This window comes from Theropithecus gelada, chromosome 2 (assembly GCF_003255815.1).
Source record: "Theropithecus gelada isolate Dixy chromosome 2, Tgel_1.0, whole genome shotgun sequence".
Lineage (NCBI taxonomy): Eukaryota > Metazoa > Chordata > Mammalia > Primates > Cercopithecidae > Theropithecus > Theropithecus gelada.
In genome coordinates, this window is record NC_037669.1 from 68,374,268 (window position 1) to 68,389,209 (window position 14,942).

At 40.6% G+C, this 14,942-nt stretch overlaps 1 protein-coding gene across 2 annotated transcripts; it reads left to right on the forward strand.

The window, feature by feature from the left end:
• The first annotated feature begins 372 nt into the window (after positions 1-372).
• PROK2 (prokineticin 2) lies at positions 373-14,417 on the forward strand. Of its 2 annotated transcripts, XM_025376809.1 has the most exons (4): positions 373-622; positions 4,025-4,150; positions 11,363-11,425; positions 13,050-14,417. In XM_025376809.1, exons 1-4 carry the CDS (start codon positions 527-529, stop codon positions 13,152-13,154), a joined length of 390 nt encoding a protein of 129 aa, XP_025232594.1. In that variant the 5' UTR covers positions 373-526; the 3' UTR covers positions 13,155-14,417. The 2 variants fall into 2 exon arrangements, with proteins under 2 accessions (XP_025232594.1, XP_025232595.1); XM_025376810.1 differs by lacking the exon at positions 11,363-11,425.
• The last annotated feature ends 525 nt before the right edge of the window (positions 14,418-14,942 follow it).

Genomic DNA, 14,942 nt, shown 5'->3' on the forward strand with positions numbered 1-14,942 from the left:
CTCCTATGTGTCTGCAGCGCCGGGCACGTAGTAGGCGCCCCCTAAACATCTGTACAGCAAATGATTTGCAAGTTTTCGGCGCAGAGCACGTGGAGTTTTGGAAACCAGGACAGCAAATGAGTGACTCGGAGACCACAAAAGCGATTCCGGCGCGTGCGAAAGGCGGCGGCTGGGCGACGGCGGAGGGAACGGCGCGGAGCGGGGCGCCCCGCGAGGAGCGCTGCCTGCGTGGCGCCCGAGGCGGGGGCGCGGGGGGCCGCGCGCAGCACGTACTCGTCTGGGAACCGGCCGGGCCCAGGCGGGCGCGCGTGTGCGCGTGGGGCGTGGGGTGTGTGCCCGCGCCGTGCCCCCCGCGTGTGCTGCCGGGCGGGCGCCGGCGTGAGTCACGGCGGGGCTAGCCTTTATAACGGCCCCGAGGCTCGCGGGAGCCGCCGCGCCCGTCCGCCTGCCGCTCCGCGCTCCACCCAGCGCGCCCCGGCCCCGAGCCCCCAACCGCCTCCGGCGGCCGCCCAGTCCCGAGGGCGCCATGAGAAGCCCGCGCTGCGCCCCACTCCTGCTCCTCCTGCTGCTGCCGCCGCTGCTGCTCACGCCCCGCGTCGGGCACGCCGCCGTGATCACCGGGGTAAGAGGCCCTGGTGCACCTGTCCGCCCCTGATGCGCGCCTGCGATGTGCCCAGGGGTCTTGGGACGGGACCCTGAAGGGCAGGCTAGAGGCAAAGGGAGGGTCGCCCTGGGTGGGGACACCTGCCCCAGTCGCCCCTTGGTGCGCTTGGGAAAATGCCCAGATCCAAAAGCAGCAGACGGCTGGGGACACTGGGCGCGTCCTGGAAGAAAAAGTGACAAGGATGTCGCCCACCGCCTTTATTACCACCTTCTCCCACTTACTTCTCCCTCATCACCCACAGCCTCACTCCTCGCATTTTTCTTCTGTTAGGCTGAAAGAAGTTTCTCTCTGAGTCTTCTCAAGTACTTTTGGAGGCGCTCCAGCGTCGAACCTTAACATTTGACGGCCCCTTCCTGAAATGCAAAGGACCAAGACGAATTCCCCAAGTGCCCAGAGTCTTAATCCTACAATCAAAGAGTTTGCTCCCGATGCGTCCTCCGCAGAAACCCTTTGAAATCGCTTGGTCCAGGGCCATGTGAGCGCTTTGAAAAGCAATTGTGGGCGCTTCCTTCTGGGTTCCTGGGCTTTTCCCCGCCAGGGTCTTGAGGTCTCCCCATAAAAGTTTTAAATTTCTAATTCCTGGCAAAGCACCTCCAGTGCTCCTGCATAATAATGGAGTAGATTGCTGTGTAGATGTTTAATCTTAAAGATGTCTTCGTCTTTTTTGTAAGCAGGAACTAGTTCGGTTCTCTCCCACTCCCAACAATTTTGTGTGGATCTGAAGAATTGGGTTTGCAGTACAATAGTAAATAGTCTGGTTTACATTAACAAGGCGCAACTGCTATCATTTCCTGGTTGTTCAACTTCTTTACTGTTTTTTTTTAAGCGAGGAATTATTTCACACCTTCATTAAATTACTTCAAATATTTAAGTGCACATAATAGGATTTACATAAAATGTCTATGTTTGAAATGTTGATACCTAGATAATAAAATAACATTTGACTTTAAAGGAAATGTCATTGTCTTGAGAAAATCAAGTCCTATTTTCTCTATATTAGTTATTAGGTTTATAGAATTGTGGAAGTCCTTATGCTATGACAGCATTTGTATATATCCAACAGATTTTTAACTGTAAGCTCTGTGATATTTATTAGAAAAGAGGTTTTTAAAAAAATTACTTGCATAGCTTTGCCAGTCCATGTGGTTGAAAAAAAGTTTTTGCAGGTCTTTCTAATACATGAGAATTGAAACATGATTGGATTTTTTTCTCCCTCTTCTCCTGCTGGCTCATTTAAAGTTTCTCCTAATCCTCTGAGCCCAAGATCCCTTTGCAATATAAGTATCTTTTTGTTCCATTCACAGGACAACACTATCTGAATAGATTTGCAACGGGTTAAGGATGAAGGGCATTAGGAAACAGCTGTCTAATTAAAAATATATAAACCTGTGCAACTCTTTGTAAATTTTCCAAGAACTGAAGCTTTTGTTACAAAATAAAATTTTATCACATTGGCTGTCTATCTGTTAGAGAGGCTTAGACTGGGCTTATTATATAGTTATGTGTGCTGTTTTTGTTGTTGTTATTTTAACTCAGTGTTACAAAAAGAGAATTTTTAAAAATGTCTCTAAAGCAACAGGGCAATAAACTGCAGTTATGTCTCTATGACAGGAATCATCTGGATTCAAATGAAAAATTCAGTAACTTATCAAGATATATTGTATATAGCATGTTAAACATCCAGGTGATTGAATTTTAAAGGATTTTGGCTAGATGTTTGATTGTCTCATTAAAAAAAGCTCATGGGGCCTCAAAATTCAGGGTATTGAGCATCTGTTGAAATAAAATACTGGCTAAAACTTCCATCTTACATCTACAGTTTTTTGGGTAGTGTATGTAGGTATTTTGAAATTGATTTGTATGCCCACATAGATTTGTTAAAACTATATTGTAAAAGATCATTGACTAGACATCTTATTTATGGGATGCAATGGCTACATTTACATGATTTCTGGCATGCAGATAAAAATTGGAAAGTTGAAACATTTATGTATTGTCCTGTAAAATCCAAACACCTCAAGATGAATCCAAAAACTCAAGGTGAAATTTTTACCTTTTATCCAGATACTTGTTTTAGATAGACTGAGAGAGATATTCCAATGAGGGAAGTAAATGAACTTTAAAGTAAAATGGTTGGTTACTTTTAATGAGAAATAATGTTAAGAATGTGCCCATATTTTTATGTCTTGAGAAGTTATGACTGTCCTCAAAACTAAGAATTTTGAAGGACTGTTTTAGTTGTTTCCACTAATTATACATTTAAATTTGTGCCTAAATGATAGAGGTTTTAGTTTCTTACATATATAGTACAGGATGTTTTTATCTTATCACTAGCAAAACAGATTACTGCCCACGGTTCAAACAAAGCATTCTATTTTTTGTTGGTTCTAGGAAAGAATAATAGTTCTTCCATTTTCACGCAAATAAATTTAGGCTTCATTATTTGTTTCTATTTAGTAGAGTATGGAAATTCCTCCATAGTTGTTTCATTCCATTGTTTCCTCCATTGTTTCATTGTATGTATTTACAACTTTTATATTGAAAGCAGGTGCCTTGAGTAATTACTATTGACAATTGCACCTGTCACTTGCATTTCTTAAACTGATGGATCTTACAGGATTGTTAGCTGGTTTTGTAATGTGCATATATGTTTATCCTAAGCCAGTAATTTGCTCTTTGCAGCTTATTCACCTGAAGGAAGAGTAACATAAGGCAAGCATCTTGGTCTGTCCATTCTCAACCTATGAGACTTCTTTAAAGAGAAAATGATGAAAAAGCAAGTCAGTGGTGTGAGAAACGTCAAGTCTCGTGAACCAAAATGCAAATATTTGAAAGGGAAAATGAGCACTTCTAAAATTTACCTCAGTGCCTTTATGGGTCTGGAGTGTTTCATGCCAGATTTAGAGACTATTTAAATCTCTTTTTTAAAATTGGCCCCAATGTATTCTGCAGTTAATAGTCATAAAATCTTGTGATTGGATTTATATAGTTCCTAATGGCCATGTGTAGTGTAAGACTAATATAGTCTTGTTCTTCAAGTTCAAAGCCAATTCAGCCATAAAGCGCTGGAAAAAGAGAGCTGATTTCACTTTTAAAAAAAAATCTTATGTTTATTTAAGATTTTCATAATCCAGGGGCTAGAATTTAGCCCAATTTCAAAAAATAAGAAATAGCTATTCTGATCAGATTGTATTGTAGATACATACAAGTAAATGAAGGTTATCATTTTTTAAAATATATGTGATTATTAAAGTTGAAGTGTTTAGATATTTAAAGGGAATTTTCACTGCCAATTTTATATTTCCTTAGCCTGAGTCTTTCCTGTTATCTATATTTATCTGTTTGTTTATTACATTTCAGGCTTGTGACAAGGACTCCCAATGTGGTGGAGGCATGTGCTGTGCTGTCAGTATCTGGGTTAAGAGCATAAGGATTTGCACACCTATGGGCAAACTGGGAGACAGCTGCCATCCACTGACTCGTAAAGTTAGTATATATATATATATATATATATATTTGTATTCATGGTGGTTCTACTGTGATAACTGTGAGCGAGGTCTGTATGACATGAAGGACCGGGTAATGTGCTCGACAAACAAATGAATATTGGACGTTAGCAAGGATAACAGTGGAAAACTACCCCCTCTCCTCTCCCTTTTCATTTCAAAGAATTGTATCCTCTGTCTTTCTTATTCCAGTGATAATTTTCATGTTATTGCTCTCATAGTGTTAGAAGCATTTTACCAATATAATTTCCAACACATGAATTTGCTTACAATTTATTTAGAACAAAAATATATATTATACTTTAGTATGCATCTTTGCAGAAATCGGAGTATAGAAGTTCTTGAAAAGACTGCTTTTAATATTAGATCTACTGATAAGGCATAAGCTCTGCGTTTTGGGTTTTTTTAAGAAAATCGATTATACAGTTACTCTTGTATGTTAGTTTAAACATTCTATATTTTGACTCTACCTACAGGATACATTGTTCACAATTTTAGAGATTGATGATATTTAATTTTCCAACTTGCTGTATTATCTGTCAACTGAATATCACAGTGACCTAAACAACACTTTTGAAAAGTTATTAACAGTAATGGCATGATCATAGGATGGCAGGATTGGACAGGGCTTGAGAGGTTGTGTCCCCAAGGGTTGCAGACCCACCTGTCTACAGGGGTCGGTAAGGTTTACATTATATGAGGAAGCGGGTGGGTGGGAGGCAGAAGGCATGTGGAACTGGAGAGTTCTTGGCCTTCTGATTAAAAACCTTTGAAACACGGTGAGGCCTCAACAGAGCCCCCCCAGCAATGCCAGGTTGCGTTGCCTTCCTCTGGTTCCACCTCCGCATTTTTCCCATCAGTAAAGTGCCTCCAGAGGCATTGCAAGTCCTAGGCCAGGTGGTTTGCGAGAGGTTGAGCTCAGTCTCTTCAGAGTGTTCTTTCTACACATTGTATACTTTCTTTTAAAAACAAGTAGAATGTTTTCAAAGCAAACCAAATTCCATTTTCTGTCTTATTTTTTCACATGTGATTTAGGGTTTTAAAATGTAATACAGCCAAACATCTTTCCTGTACTCCACAGTCCCAGAGAATAGTTAATATTTTGACCTCCTCGGAGTGAACAGAATGAAAGAAATTGTGGCCCCTTGACCCAGGTTTAGCTCTGCAAGCCGTAATGTGGATTCCAGTTGTTTGGGCCTATCTAAAGACTGAATTTGCTTTTGGCTTTCCTGTGGTTGCCTTGTGAAATGCTTCCTGTTACGTTTAAACCATCCCTCCTGTGGTTTTACCATGCAAGACTGCACTGTCATGAAAAAACACGACATGCATTGTTTATTCTTGGACAGAAGAGGTTTAAAGTGTTAGTTGTGTGTCTCAATGCCAAACTTCCCTAGAAGAGGGGCCACTGGCCCAGCTGCCTTTAGCATTGATCTTGTTATTTTCAGCACCCTTATTGAATTATGAGTTATCTTTTGTACACTTAAGTCATTGTCTCTGAAACATTTACTCTTAACTTTCTCCTTTAAGAATTACGTTGTTTTTGGCTTGCCTAGTGGCTCACACTGTAATCCCAGCAATTTGGGAGTCTGAGGCAGGCAGTTTGCTTGAGCCCAGGAATTTGAGACCAGCCTGGGCAACATAGTGAGACCCTGTCTCTATAGAAACATTTTTTAAAATTAGCTGGGCATGGTGGCACATACCTGTAGTCCTAGTTACCAGGAAGGCTGAGATGGCGGGCCGGGGGGGATCAGTTGAGTCCAGGATTTTCAGGCTGCAGTGAGCATGATTGTATCACTACACTCCAGCAAGACTCTGTCTGGAAAAAGAAAAATTGTGTTGTTTTTATACAGTATTAGTATAGTTTCACATGCCCTAGATGTTAGAATCACGCAGCCTGTTTACTAAAACAAGGGAAAAGTGACACTTCCTGTGGAACTATGTTTGTGTTAATAACAATCATAATTGCACCTTGTTAAACACTGTGACATACCGGATCCTCTATATTAAATGTTGTATATATACTTCTTATTTAATACAACAAGCCTATACACAACATTAAGCCTCAGAGGGGTTCAGCAACACAGGCCGTGAGTAAACAAGAGACACTCAACTTTGTTCTTTGTGACACTCTATTGTTTATGTGGTCTTAATCATTACACGCTTCTACCTCCATGAAAGTAGTCGTTGGGTTTCATTTGAACACTTTTTAGTCCAATTAACCAAAACTGGTTTGTTTGGATAATAGAGACAAAATGATCACTGGAATGAGTGATAACAGTTCGGACTGGGAGTTTGTGCCATCCGATAGTTTTGAGTGTTCCAGTCCTCTGCAATATTTAAAAGAGAACCGAATTCTTTTTCCCCAGTTCCTAGATAACTTCAATTTCAGGTTTAGTCCAAGATTAATTTTGAAAATAAACAAATGCAGTCTTCTTTCATAAGCCTGGCTATATCTCTTTGATTTTGTTTTTATCAGGGATCCAATAATGAAATCTTTAAATAACAGAGTATGGTTTTCAGATGCTCACTTGAAATGTATTTCTGGAATTTTATTTTCTAACTTTTCATATTGGTTGCTTTTTTGTCTTCAAATACATTTTCAAAGGTTATTTTGATGACGTATTTTAAGAGTAGGTCCCAGAGTTGCTACTTGTTCCAGATGAAATTTACCTATTGTAGAAAAAAAATCTAGTTTCTTCCAGAATATCTCTCAGCTGTGTAGTCTTTTCAAAACAACTCAAGAAAGAAAAAGTCTTTCCTCAGTACATTCTGATGAACATTATGTACAGTATTCAATTATGCTCTGAAGTTTAATGGCTCATTAGTAGACAGTAAAAATGTAGACACTATATAGATTTTTTTAAATTTTGTTTCAGCTTAGTCATTAGCCACCAAAAATCTGTTTATTTGGGTCAAGTGAACAGTATTTGATGAATGAAACTGAGAACCATAGGTAGGAGTTGATAGCTACCGAGGTCAGTTTACTGTTTTATTTAAGATGTACCAATTAACTTGTAGAGTTTACAGTCCCTGACAGGCTATTGTTTTATAATTGTATAGTTTTGAACTTTATATTTGATAATTTTAAGATAGAATAAAATATATGAGTTCACCTAGGAAACACAGTATGCATATTTTCTAAACACATTTTAAAGCAAATAATAGCTTTAACAGGTATTCATTTTTCTCAATTTTTTTTATTTGAGATGGACTCTCACTCTGTCACCCACGCCGGAGTACAGTGGCGTGATCTCAGCTCACTGCAAGCTTTGCCTCCCGGGTTCACACCATTCTCTCACCTCAGCCTCCCGAGTACCTGGGACTACAGGTGCCTGCCACCATGCCCGGCTAATTTTTTTTTTTTTTTTTTTTTTTTGTATTTTTAGTAGAGACAGGGTTTCACTGTATTAGCCAGGATGGTTTCGATCTCCTGACCTTGTGATCCACCCACCTCGGCCTCCCAAAGTGCTGGGATTACAGGTGCATTTTTCACAATTTGTTAACAGTTAAGAATGACTTACTGAATCATGCCTATAGAAGAAACTTTCTGTTAAAAAAAAAAAAAAAACAACAACGTTTCTATTAATGCCTCTACTTTCCAAAGTTTACATAGAAGATTAGCCATTTCCTTCCCATTTTGACTGTTTAGGTTTTAAAGCTTTGAACACTTTTTAGTGTTCAATAATTATGTGACTAATACTTTAATTTTTACTGCATGTTGTTTTCTGAATTTGTTCAGTTTAAACAACTACGTTTCCTTCAAACAATCTTGTTTTAAATTTTGCTGCACTTTTTATGTGAACATTTTTAGCACCAGGATTTTTTAAAAACTTCACTTTAAAAGTTGACCAATATATTTTCCTTTTCTGAAGGAAGAAAATTCAAATAAAAGACCAATATATTTTCCTTTTCTGAAGGAAGAAAATTCAAATAAAAAACTTGTTTGTTTTTTTAACTTAATATTTTAAAAATTATTAGTGGTTTCTATTTTAGAACTAGCCTATAACAAAACATTGTAAACATAATTATAATTTCAGAATATGAAGTTATTAAAATTTTAATATATTTTTAAGTAAAAAAATTTTAAAACACGAAAATATAACTAATGCAACTAAAAATTTGCAACAGATGGGGAAGAAAGCATAATATGCTAATTTTCTCATCTTTCCTATCATGATGTCAAGAGCTACTGTCTATTATTATTTCTTGGGATAGCATCATAGCTGTGTTTTATAGGTTCAATTCAGCAAAAGGGCTTACAAGACAGAAATAGGCTTTAGTCTAATACAGGTTTTCTCAACTTTGGTACTACATACTCTTTGCCCAGTTTCTCCCAGTGGTGACATCTTGCAAAACTATAGTACAATATTACAAGCAGGATATTGACATTGATACAGTTAAGGCACAAAACATTTCCACACTATAAGGATCCCTCATGTTGCCCTTTTATAAGTGCTAATTTCTCTTTAAAAGTGCTGTAAAAGAGTAAAAATCATGCTTTCTCAAAGTGCTGGATGTTCTGCCTCGGTAACTTCTAGAATTTGCTGTTTGGAATTCTAGGCTATTGGAAACTTTGCATTGAGTGTTGGTTGATTCTAAAGTAAACCATGAAGTTTGGACTAAGGGGTTCCGGTGTGCATCCTCCGTAAGCACTTTCTCATGCATTTGTGATTATGAGACACGCCTGTTAGCTTTGTCATTCAGTGTCTGTAAATCTAGAAGTGAATGGGCCAGTCAAGAAATTGACAAGCATCTACTGAGTGTATAATATCAGAAATCATGGCTTTTGGCCAGGCACAGTGGCTTATGCCTGTAACCCCCAGACTTTGGGAGGCCGAGATGGGCGGATCACTCGAGGCCAGGAGTTCAAGACCAACCTGGGCAACATGGCAAAACCCGTTCTCGACTAAAAATACAAAAATTAGCTGGGCGTGGGTGCACGTTCCTGTAGTCCCAGCTACTCGGAAGGCTGAGGTGGGAGAATCTCTGGAACCTGGGAGGCGGAGGCTACAGTGAGCCGAGATCATGCCATTGCACTCCAGTCTGGGTGCAACAACAGAGCAAGACTCTGACTTACAAAAAGAAAGAAAGAGAGAGAGAGAGAGAGAGAGAGGAGAGAAGAGAGAAGAGAGAAGAGGGAAGAGAGAAGAAAGAAAAGAAGAGAAGAGAGAAAAGAAAAGAGAAAAGGAATCATGGTTTTTGTCATTAGGAGCTCACAGATCTGAGTGAACTGGGTTTGAATGAGAAAAAAGCACCTCAGTATCAAGGACCCTGCAGTTCAATGTAATCATTATGTTAGGGTCAGTCGAGGCAGATCCAGATTGATGTTCATACGGTCTCGGTGTCCTTGATTTAAAGATTACAAAGTATTTTTTGAAAGTTTCACAAAAACGGATGACCTCGTGAACACGCTACCAGGGTCCCTCCTAGGTCCTGGACTAGAGGCCTAAACATGAGAGGGGCTTTGGCCTCTTGGGCTTCATGGTGAGTCCATCTCTGAGTTTGGTGGTGTGAGTTACGTTTTGCCTGCTCGGAGCTGGGCAGGGTAGTGAGGGGAGCCTCGGGATCTGAGACGGTCATCTCACTTCTGCCCTTTGGGGAGCTTCTAGTCTCTGTGGGGCATTGCAGGGCATGTGATTGGCACATAGCAAGTATTTCCTGAGTGTTTTCTGTGTACAAGACTAAGAGCTATATGCTCATGAGTAAAACAGGTATGGTCCCCTCTTTAGAGAGTCTGGTGTCTGGGCTTGGTGGTATTTGAGAAGAGAGCAAAATCTGGAAGAAAGCAGGACTGTGTTTGACTATGAGCATTATTCCCTCCTAGCTGAGTAATCTCAGTCCAGGACCTTTGCTTCACCTCAAAAGGAAGTCACTTACCTCTGTCTCAGACAAAGCAAAAATCTGGTGCTGAGGTTTGGGATGACATTCATAAATGATGCCTTCTGAGAACTGACCCATGGCACACAATCCACGTGATTTTTCTTTTCTACCAGGCCCAAGGTATTGCCCACCCCATGTGACAGTCCAGAGAGTGATCATAGTGTCACGATGCAGAAAGCAGAAGGCTGTGAGCACCCGTAAGCAGCTGAAACAATTTTACTGGTGTTCTGTCTTATATCATTAAGAGGGAAGCGCTTAGCCGGGCGAGGTGGCGGGCGCCTGTAGTCCCAGCTACTCGGGAGGCTGAGGCCGGAGAATGGCGTAAACCCAGGAGGCGGAGCTTGCAGTGAGCTGAGATCCCCCCCCTCCCCCCAGCCGGGGGGGAAAAAGGAGAACCCGCGTCTCCGTCTCAAAAAAAAAAAAAAAAAAAAAAAGAGGGAAGCGCCATGATGATGTGCACCCTCACCTGTTTTGCTCATCGTTGTATGCTCAGCACTTAAGATAGGGCCTGGTATGTAGGTGGCACTCAGTATCTGTCGAATGGGTAAATGAAAGAAACATACTTGGTGATCTCCGTTTATAACAGTTTAACATGCTCATTACAGGTGTATTTCACTGACACACTTCAGGCTCCTTTTACTTGGATATTGCTCTCTGTGTCTGTTTTTCTCAGCCTCAGCACTATTGACATCTTGTGCCAGATAATTCTTTGTTGTAGGGGTTGTCCTGTGCATTGTAAAATGTTTAGCAACATCCTTGGCCTCTACCCACTAGATGCCTAGAGCATCCCCCTCCCTGCCCTTAGTTGTGACAAATGAAGACATTTGCAGACATTGCCAAATGTCCCCTGGGGACACAATTGTCCCTAGTTGAGAATCACTGGCCCATGCACCAGTTTTAGGCTTGGCAGAAAGGAAACTTAAGGTCTCAGGGTCAGAATGGGCTATAAAGGTAATTGATGATCACTTCTCATGCTATCCACTTATAATTGTCTAAGCCAGTCCAGCTGTACTCACCTCCTCTGATGTGTTCTTGGTGGCAGCAAAAGAGCAAGCCCTCAGTGTTCCCTTTGACACACAGTGACAGAACCATTCTGAGCGCAAGTCTATATTAATCCAGTGGCGAACATGTCTGCATGTAGGTGCTGTCATTAGAACCTGGGAAGTCATGACACAGCAGAAGGACAGAGGAACTGGGATGGCTTGGCTGTATCTTGCTCCACCAGTTCACTACATACATACCCTGCCCTCCCATTGCCTCTTTTTCTTCCCTTTGTATTTATTGATCTCAATCATCTCCCTGGCCCTTCCAGAACAATTTTGGAAATGGAAGGCAGGAAAGAAGAAAGAGGAAGAGAAGAAAAAGGAAAAAGGAGGTAAGAAGAATGCGAGTGTGCTACCACCGAAAGACATGCCCAGAAGAATTAGCCTTTACATTGTTGCACTACCATAGAGTTGGGTCTGTCCTATCAGTTCAGCGCCGATATAAGGTTGGAATGGTTCTGCCACTGTCTGTAGACAGCTTTGGTAATCTATGTCGATATCTATATGATATATACAAAGAAATCTATCTGGAAGGCATCTAAACAATGCATTTCAGCTTTTCTCATAAGGACAGATCATTGATGTGGGGTGGCCCGTTTTGGTGGAACAGAATAAGAAATACACTAGAATGATGTTGAATAAAGCATTTGAGTTTGGAAGCAGGAAGAACACATCCTCTGCCATGTTTAAACTATGGAAACATCTCTGAGATATGAGTCTGTAGTCACTCGTCTCTCTCACTTTAGCCTGAATCAGAGTTACTTGCCATCTGATTTCACAGACGCTCCAGGCCTGGGATTAAACTTTCTCCATATAACTTGTAAGACAGGCAGATTCTCAGGAAGGTGCTATTCCTTAGGGGAGGCAAAATAACATTTGCTGTCTTTATTCTAGAAAGCATACATATTTGGAGTGTACACCATTTGCCGCTGACACAGACAACCACCATGCTCGCTGTCGGTTGACCCTCCTCAACCCAGCTTGGCTGGTGACATGGGCTGGGTTGTTAGAGTGACTCTCAAATGAAGCAGACCTTTCACTGCTACGTGGTTTGTTCCATTTATGCAAATTGAGCTTGCCTTCTTCCCTGATTTTCCTCTGTTCCTTTTAAAGTTTTTTCCCAGCATTTTGACTCCTGGCATCTGTGTGCACATGTATGAATTTATATATTGCTCATTGATGGTGAGTTTATATTTGCTTATTGCATAGACATGGTCATGCCCATGATACCAGCTTCAAGCTTAAGGAGCTTCAGTGATAGGATACCATAAAAAGAAATAAATGAGAAAAAGTGAAAGGCAGTACAGCTTGAGGACTAAAAGCTTGGTCTCTTGGGCCCACTCACTGCTGGCCAAGCTTCAAGTTTTAGATAAGTGCCCTTGGCCAATATACCAGTCTCTCTTTGCCTCATTCTCTCATCTGTAAAATGGGTACAATTAAAGTGCTTGCCATCTTTACAAGGTGATTGTAAGAATGGGAAAGGATAACATATAAAAAGTACTGAGCAGGCTGGGTGTGGTAACTCACACCTGTAATCCCAGCAGTTTGAGAGGCTGAGGCAGGCAGCTCACTTGAGGTTGGTAGTTCGAGACCCGCCTGGCCAACATGGTGAAACCCTGTTTCTACTAAAGACTACAAAAATTAGCTGGCCGTGGTGGCATGCACCTGTAGTCCCAGCTACTCGGGAGCCTGAGGCAGAAGAATCACTTGAGCACGGGAGGCAGAGGTTGCAGTGAGCCAAAATTGTGCCACTGCCCTCCAGCCTGGGTGACAGAGCAAGACTCTGTCTCAAAAGTAATAAATAATAAATAAATAAAAAGTACTGAGCGTATTGCCTAATGGGTAGTTAACGCTCAGTAAACACTAGTTGTTATTTAAATAGCTATCTCAAGAATGGTTTGGTGTGTTTGTTTTTGAAACCTTTCCAGCTCTGACTCCGTTTTCTTTTTTATTTAGGTTCCATTTGTTGGGCGGAGGATGCATCACACTTGCCCATGTCTGCCAGGCTTGGCCTGTTTACGGACTTCATTTAACCGATTTATTTGTTTAGCCCGAAAGTAATCGCTTTAGAGTAGAAACCAAATGTGAATAGCCACATCTTATCTGTAAAGTCTTACTTGTGATTGTGCCAAACAAAAAATGTGCCAGAAAGAAATGCTTTTGCTTCCTCAACTTTCCAAGTAACTTTTTTATCTTTGAGTTTTAAATGATTTTTTTTTTTTTAAATCGGGAATTTTACTTTTGGATAGAAATATAAAGTGTAAGGCATTGTGGAACTGGTTCTCATTTCCCTGTTTGTGTTTTGGTTTGGTTTGGCTTTTTTCTTAAATGTCAAAAACATACTCATTTTCACAAAAATGAGGAAAATAGGAATTTGATATTTTGTTAAAGAAACTTTTTTTTCCTCACCATCCCAAGCCCCATTTGTGCCCCGCCACACATATGTACATACAACTTTTGGTCCCTTGCCTCTTCCACCTCAAAGAATTTCAAGGCCCTTACCTTACTTTATTTTTCTCCATTTCTCTTCCCTGCTCGTGCATTTTAAAGTGGTAGGTTTATCTCTGAGTTTGATGGCAGAATTGCTAATGAGAATCCAGCTTTTTGCCGGCTATTTAAATAGTGAAAAGAGTTTATATGTGAACTTGACACTCCAAACTCCTCTCATGGCGTGGACGCTGGGAGTGCTGCCGGACCCTTCCTAAACCTGTCACTCAAGAGGACTTCGGCTCTGCTGTTGGGCTGGTGTGTGGACAGAAGGAATGGAAAGCTAAATTAATTTAGTCCAGATTTCTAGGTTTGGGTTTTTCTAAAAATAAAAGATTACGTTTACTTCTTTTTCTTTTTATAAAGTTTTTTTTCTTAGTCTCCGACTTAGAGATATTCTAGAAAATGTCACTTGAAGAGGAAGTATTTATTTTAATCTGGCACAACACTGATTACCATTTTTAAATCGGTATTAAGTTGTAATTTAAACGTTGTTTGTAACCGAAAGGTCGATTGTAATGGATTGCCGTTTGTACCTGTATCAATATTGCTGTGTAAAAATTCTGTATCAGAATAATGACAGTACTGTATATCATTTTATTTTAATAGTATATCCTTATTTTTGTCACGGGTGTTGTCAGTTTTTATTATAAGCAGATTTCTAAATAGGCTATGTCCCAACATGGAGAAAGACCCCAAGGTTGGTAAAATAGCCCCAGAGATATGTGCATTTTCATCTTACATACAGCAGAATTCTGTTTGCATGGATTTTAAGGTAGTTCAAAAAATAAACAATGTGTAAATCAGTGGGATTTTGGAGCGTGAAGGAAAAGGATGCCATGCAAAACTGATGGTAATCAGGAATGGACTCATGGGACTTAAGTGTATTGACTTGGCAAAGAGTGATGGGAGTGTGTGTCTCGGGTGGTTAGGCAGGGTGCTAGGTGCTACCACATGGTGATGCCAATGTAGGCTGGCCTTGAAAACCCACCAAGTATTGTAAATGGTTTCAACGTTGCAAGTAAACAGTTTATGAAATGTGTTCAACTGACTAAACTTGCCCATGCCAACCCACCAACCATTTCCAAACACAGAAACTGTCCGTTTTGTAGTTATTGACTCAGCCAGGGCTTATGATTGCACATTGTATGTAATTTTACCCCTTGAGCTAATGTGTCCCATAAATGTATGGGATTTTGCTGTGCTAATTACCAAACTTGATCAGAAAAGTATTATTTTTGGTTGTTTAGTTTGTGTTCAAGAAACATTCCTCTGCAAGTTTGCTGAAGAAAATTCAACTTCAACAAGGGGAATTATGAGTAAAGAAACGCACTCTGGCAATTTTGTTCTTTGTTTTCATAT

Excerpts from the sequence above, each read along its gene's own strand:
- PROK2 (XM_025376809.1), top strand. The coding sequence starts at position 527 with ATGAGAAGCCCGCGCTGCGCCCCACTCCTGCTCCTCCTGCTGCTGCCG. Across the intron at positions 623-4,024 it reads ACGCCGCCGTGATCACCGGG|GCTTGTGACAAGGACTCCCA; the intron begins GTAAGAGGCCCT and ends ATTACATTTCAG. Across the intron at positions 11,426-13,049 it reads GAAGAAAAAGGAAAAAGGAG|GTTCCATTTGTTGGGCGGAG; the intron begins GTAAGAAGAATG and ends TTTTTTATTTAG.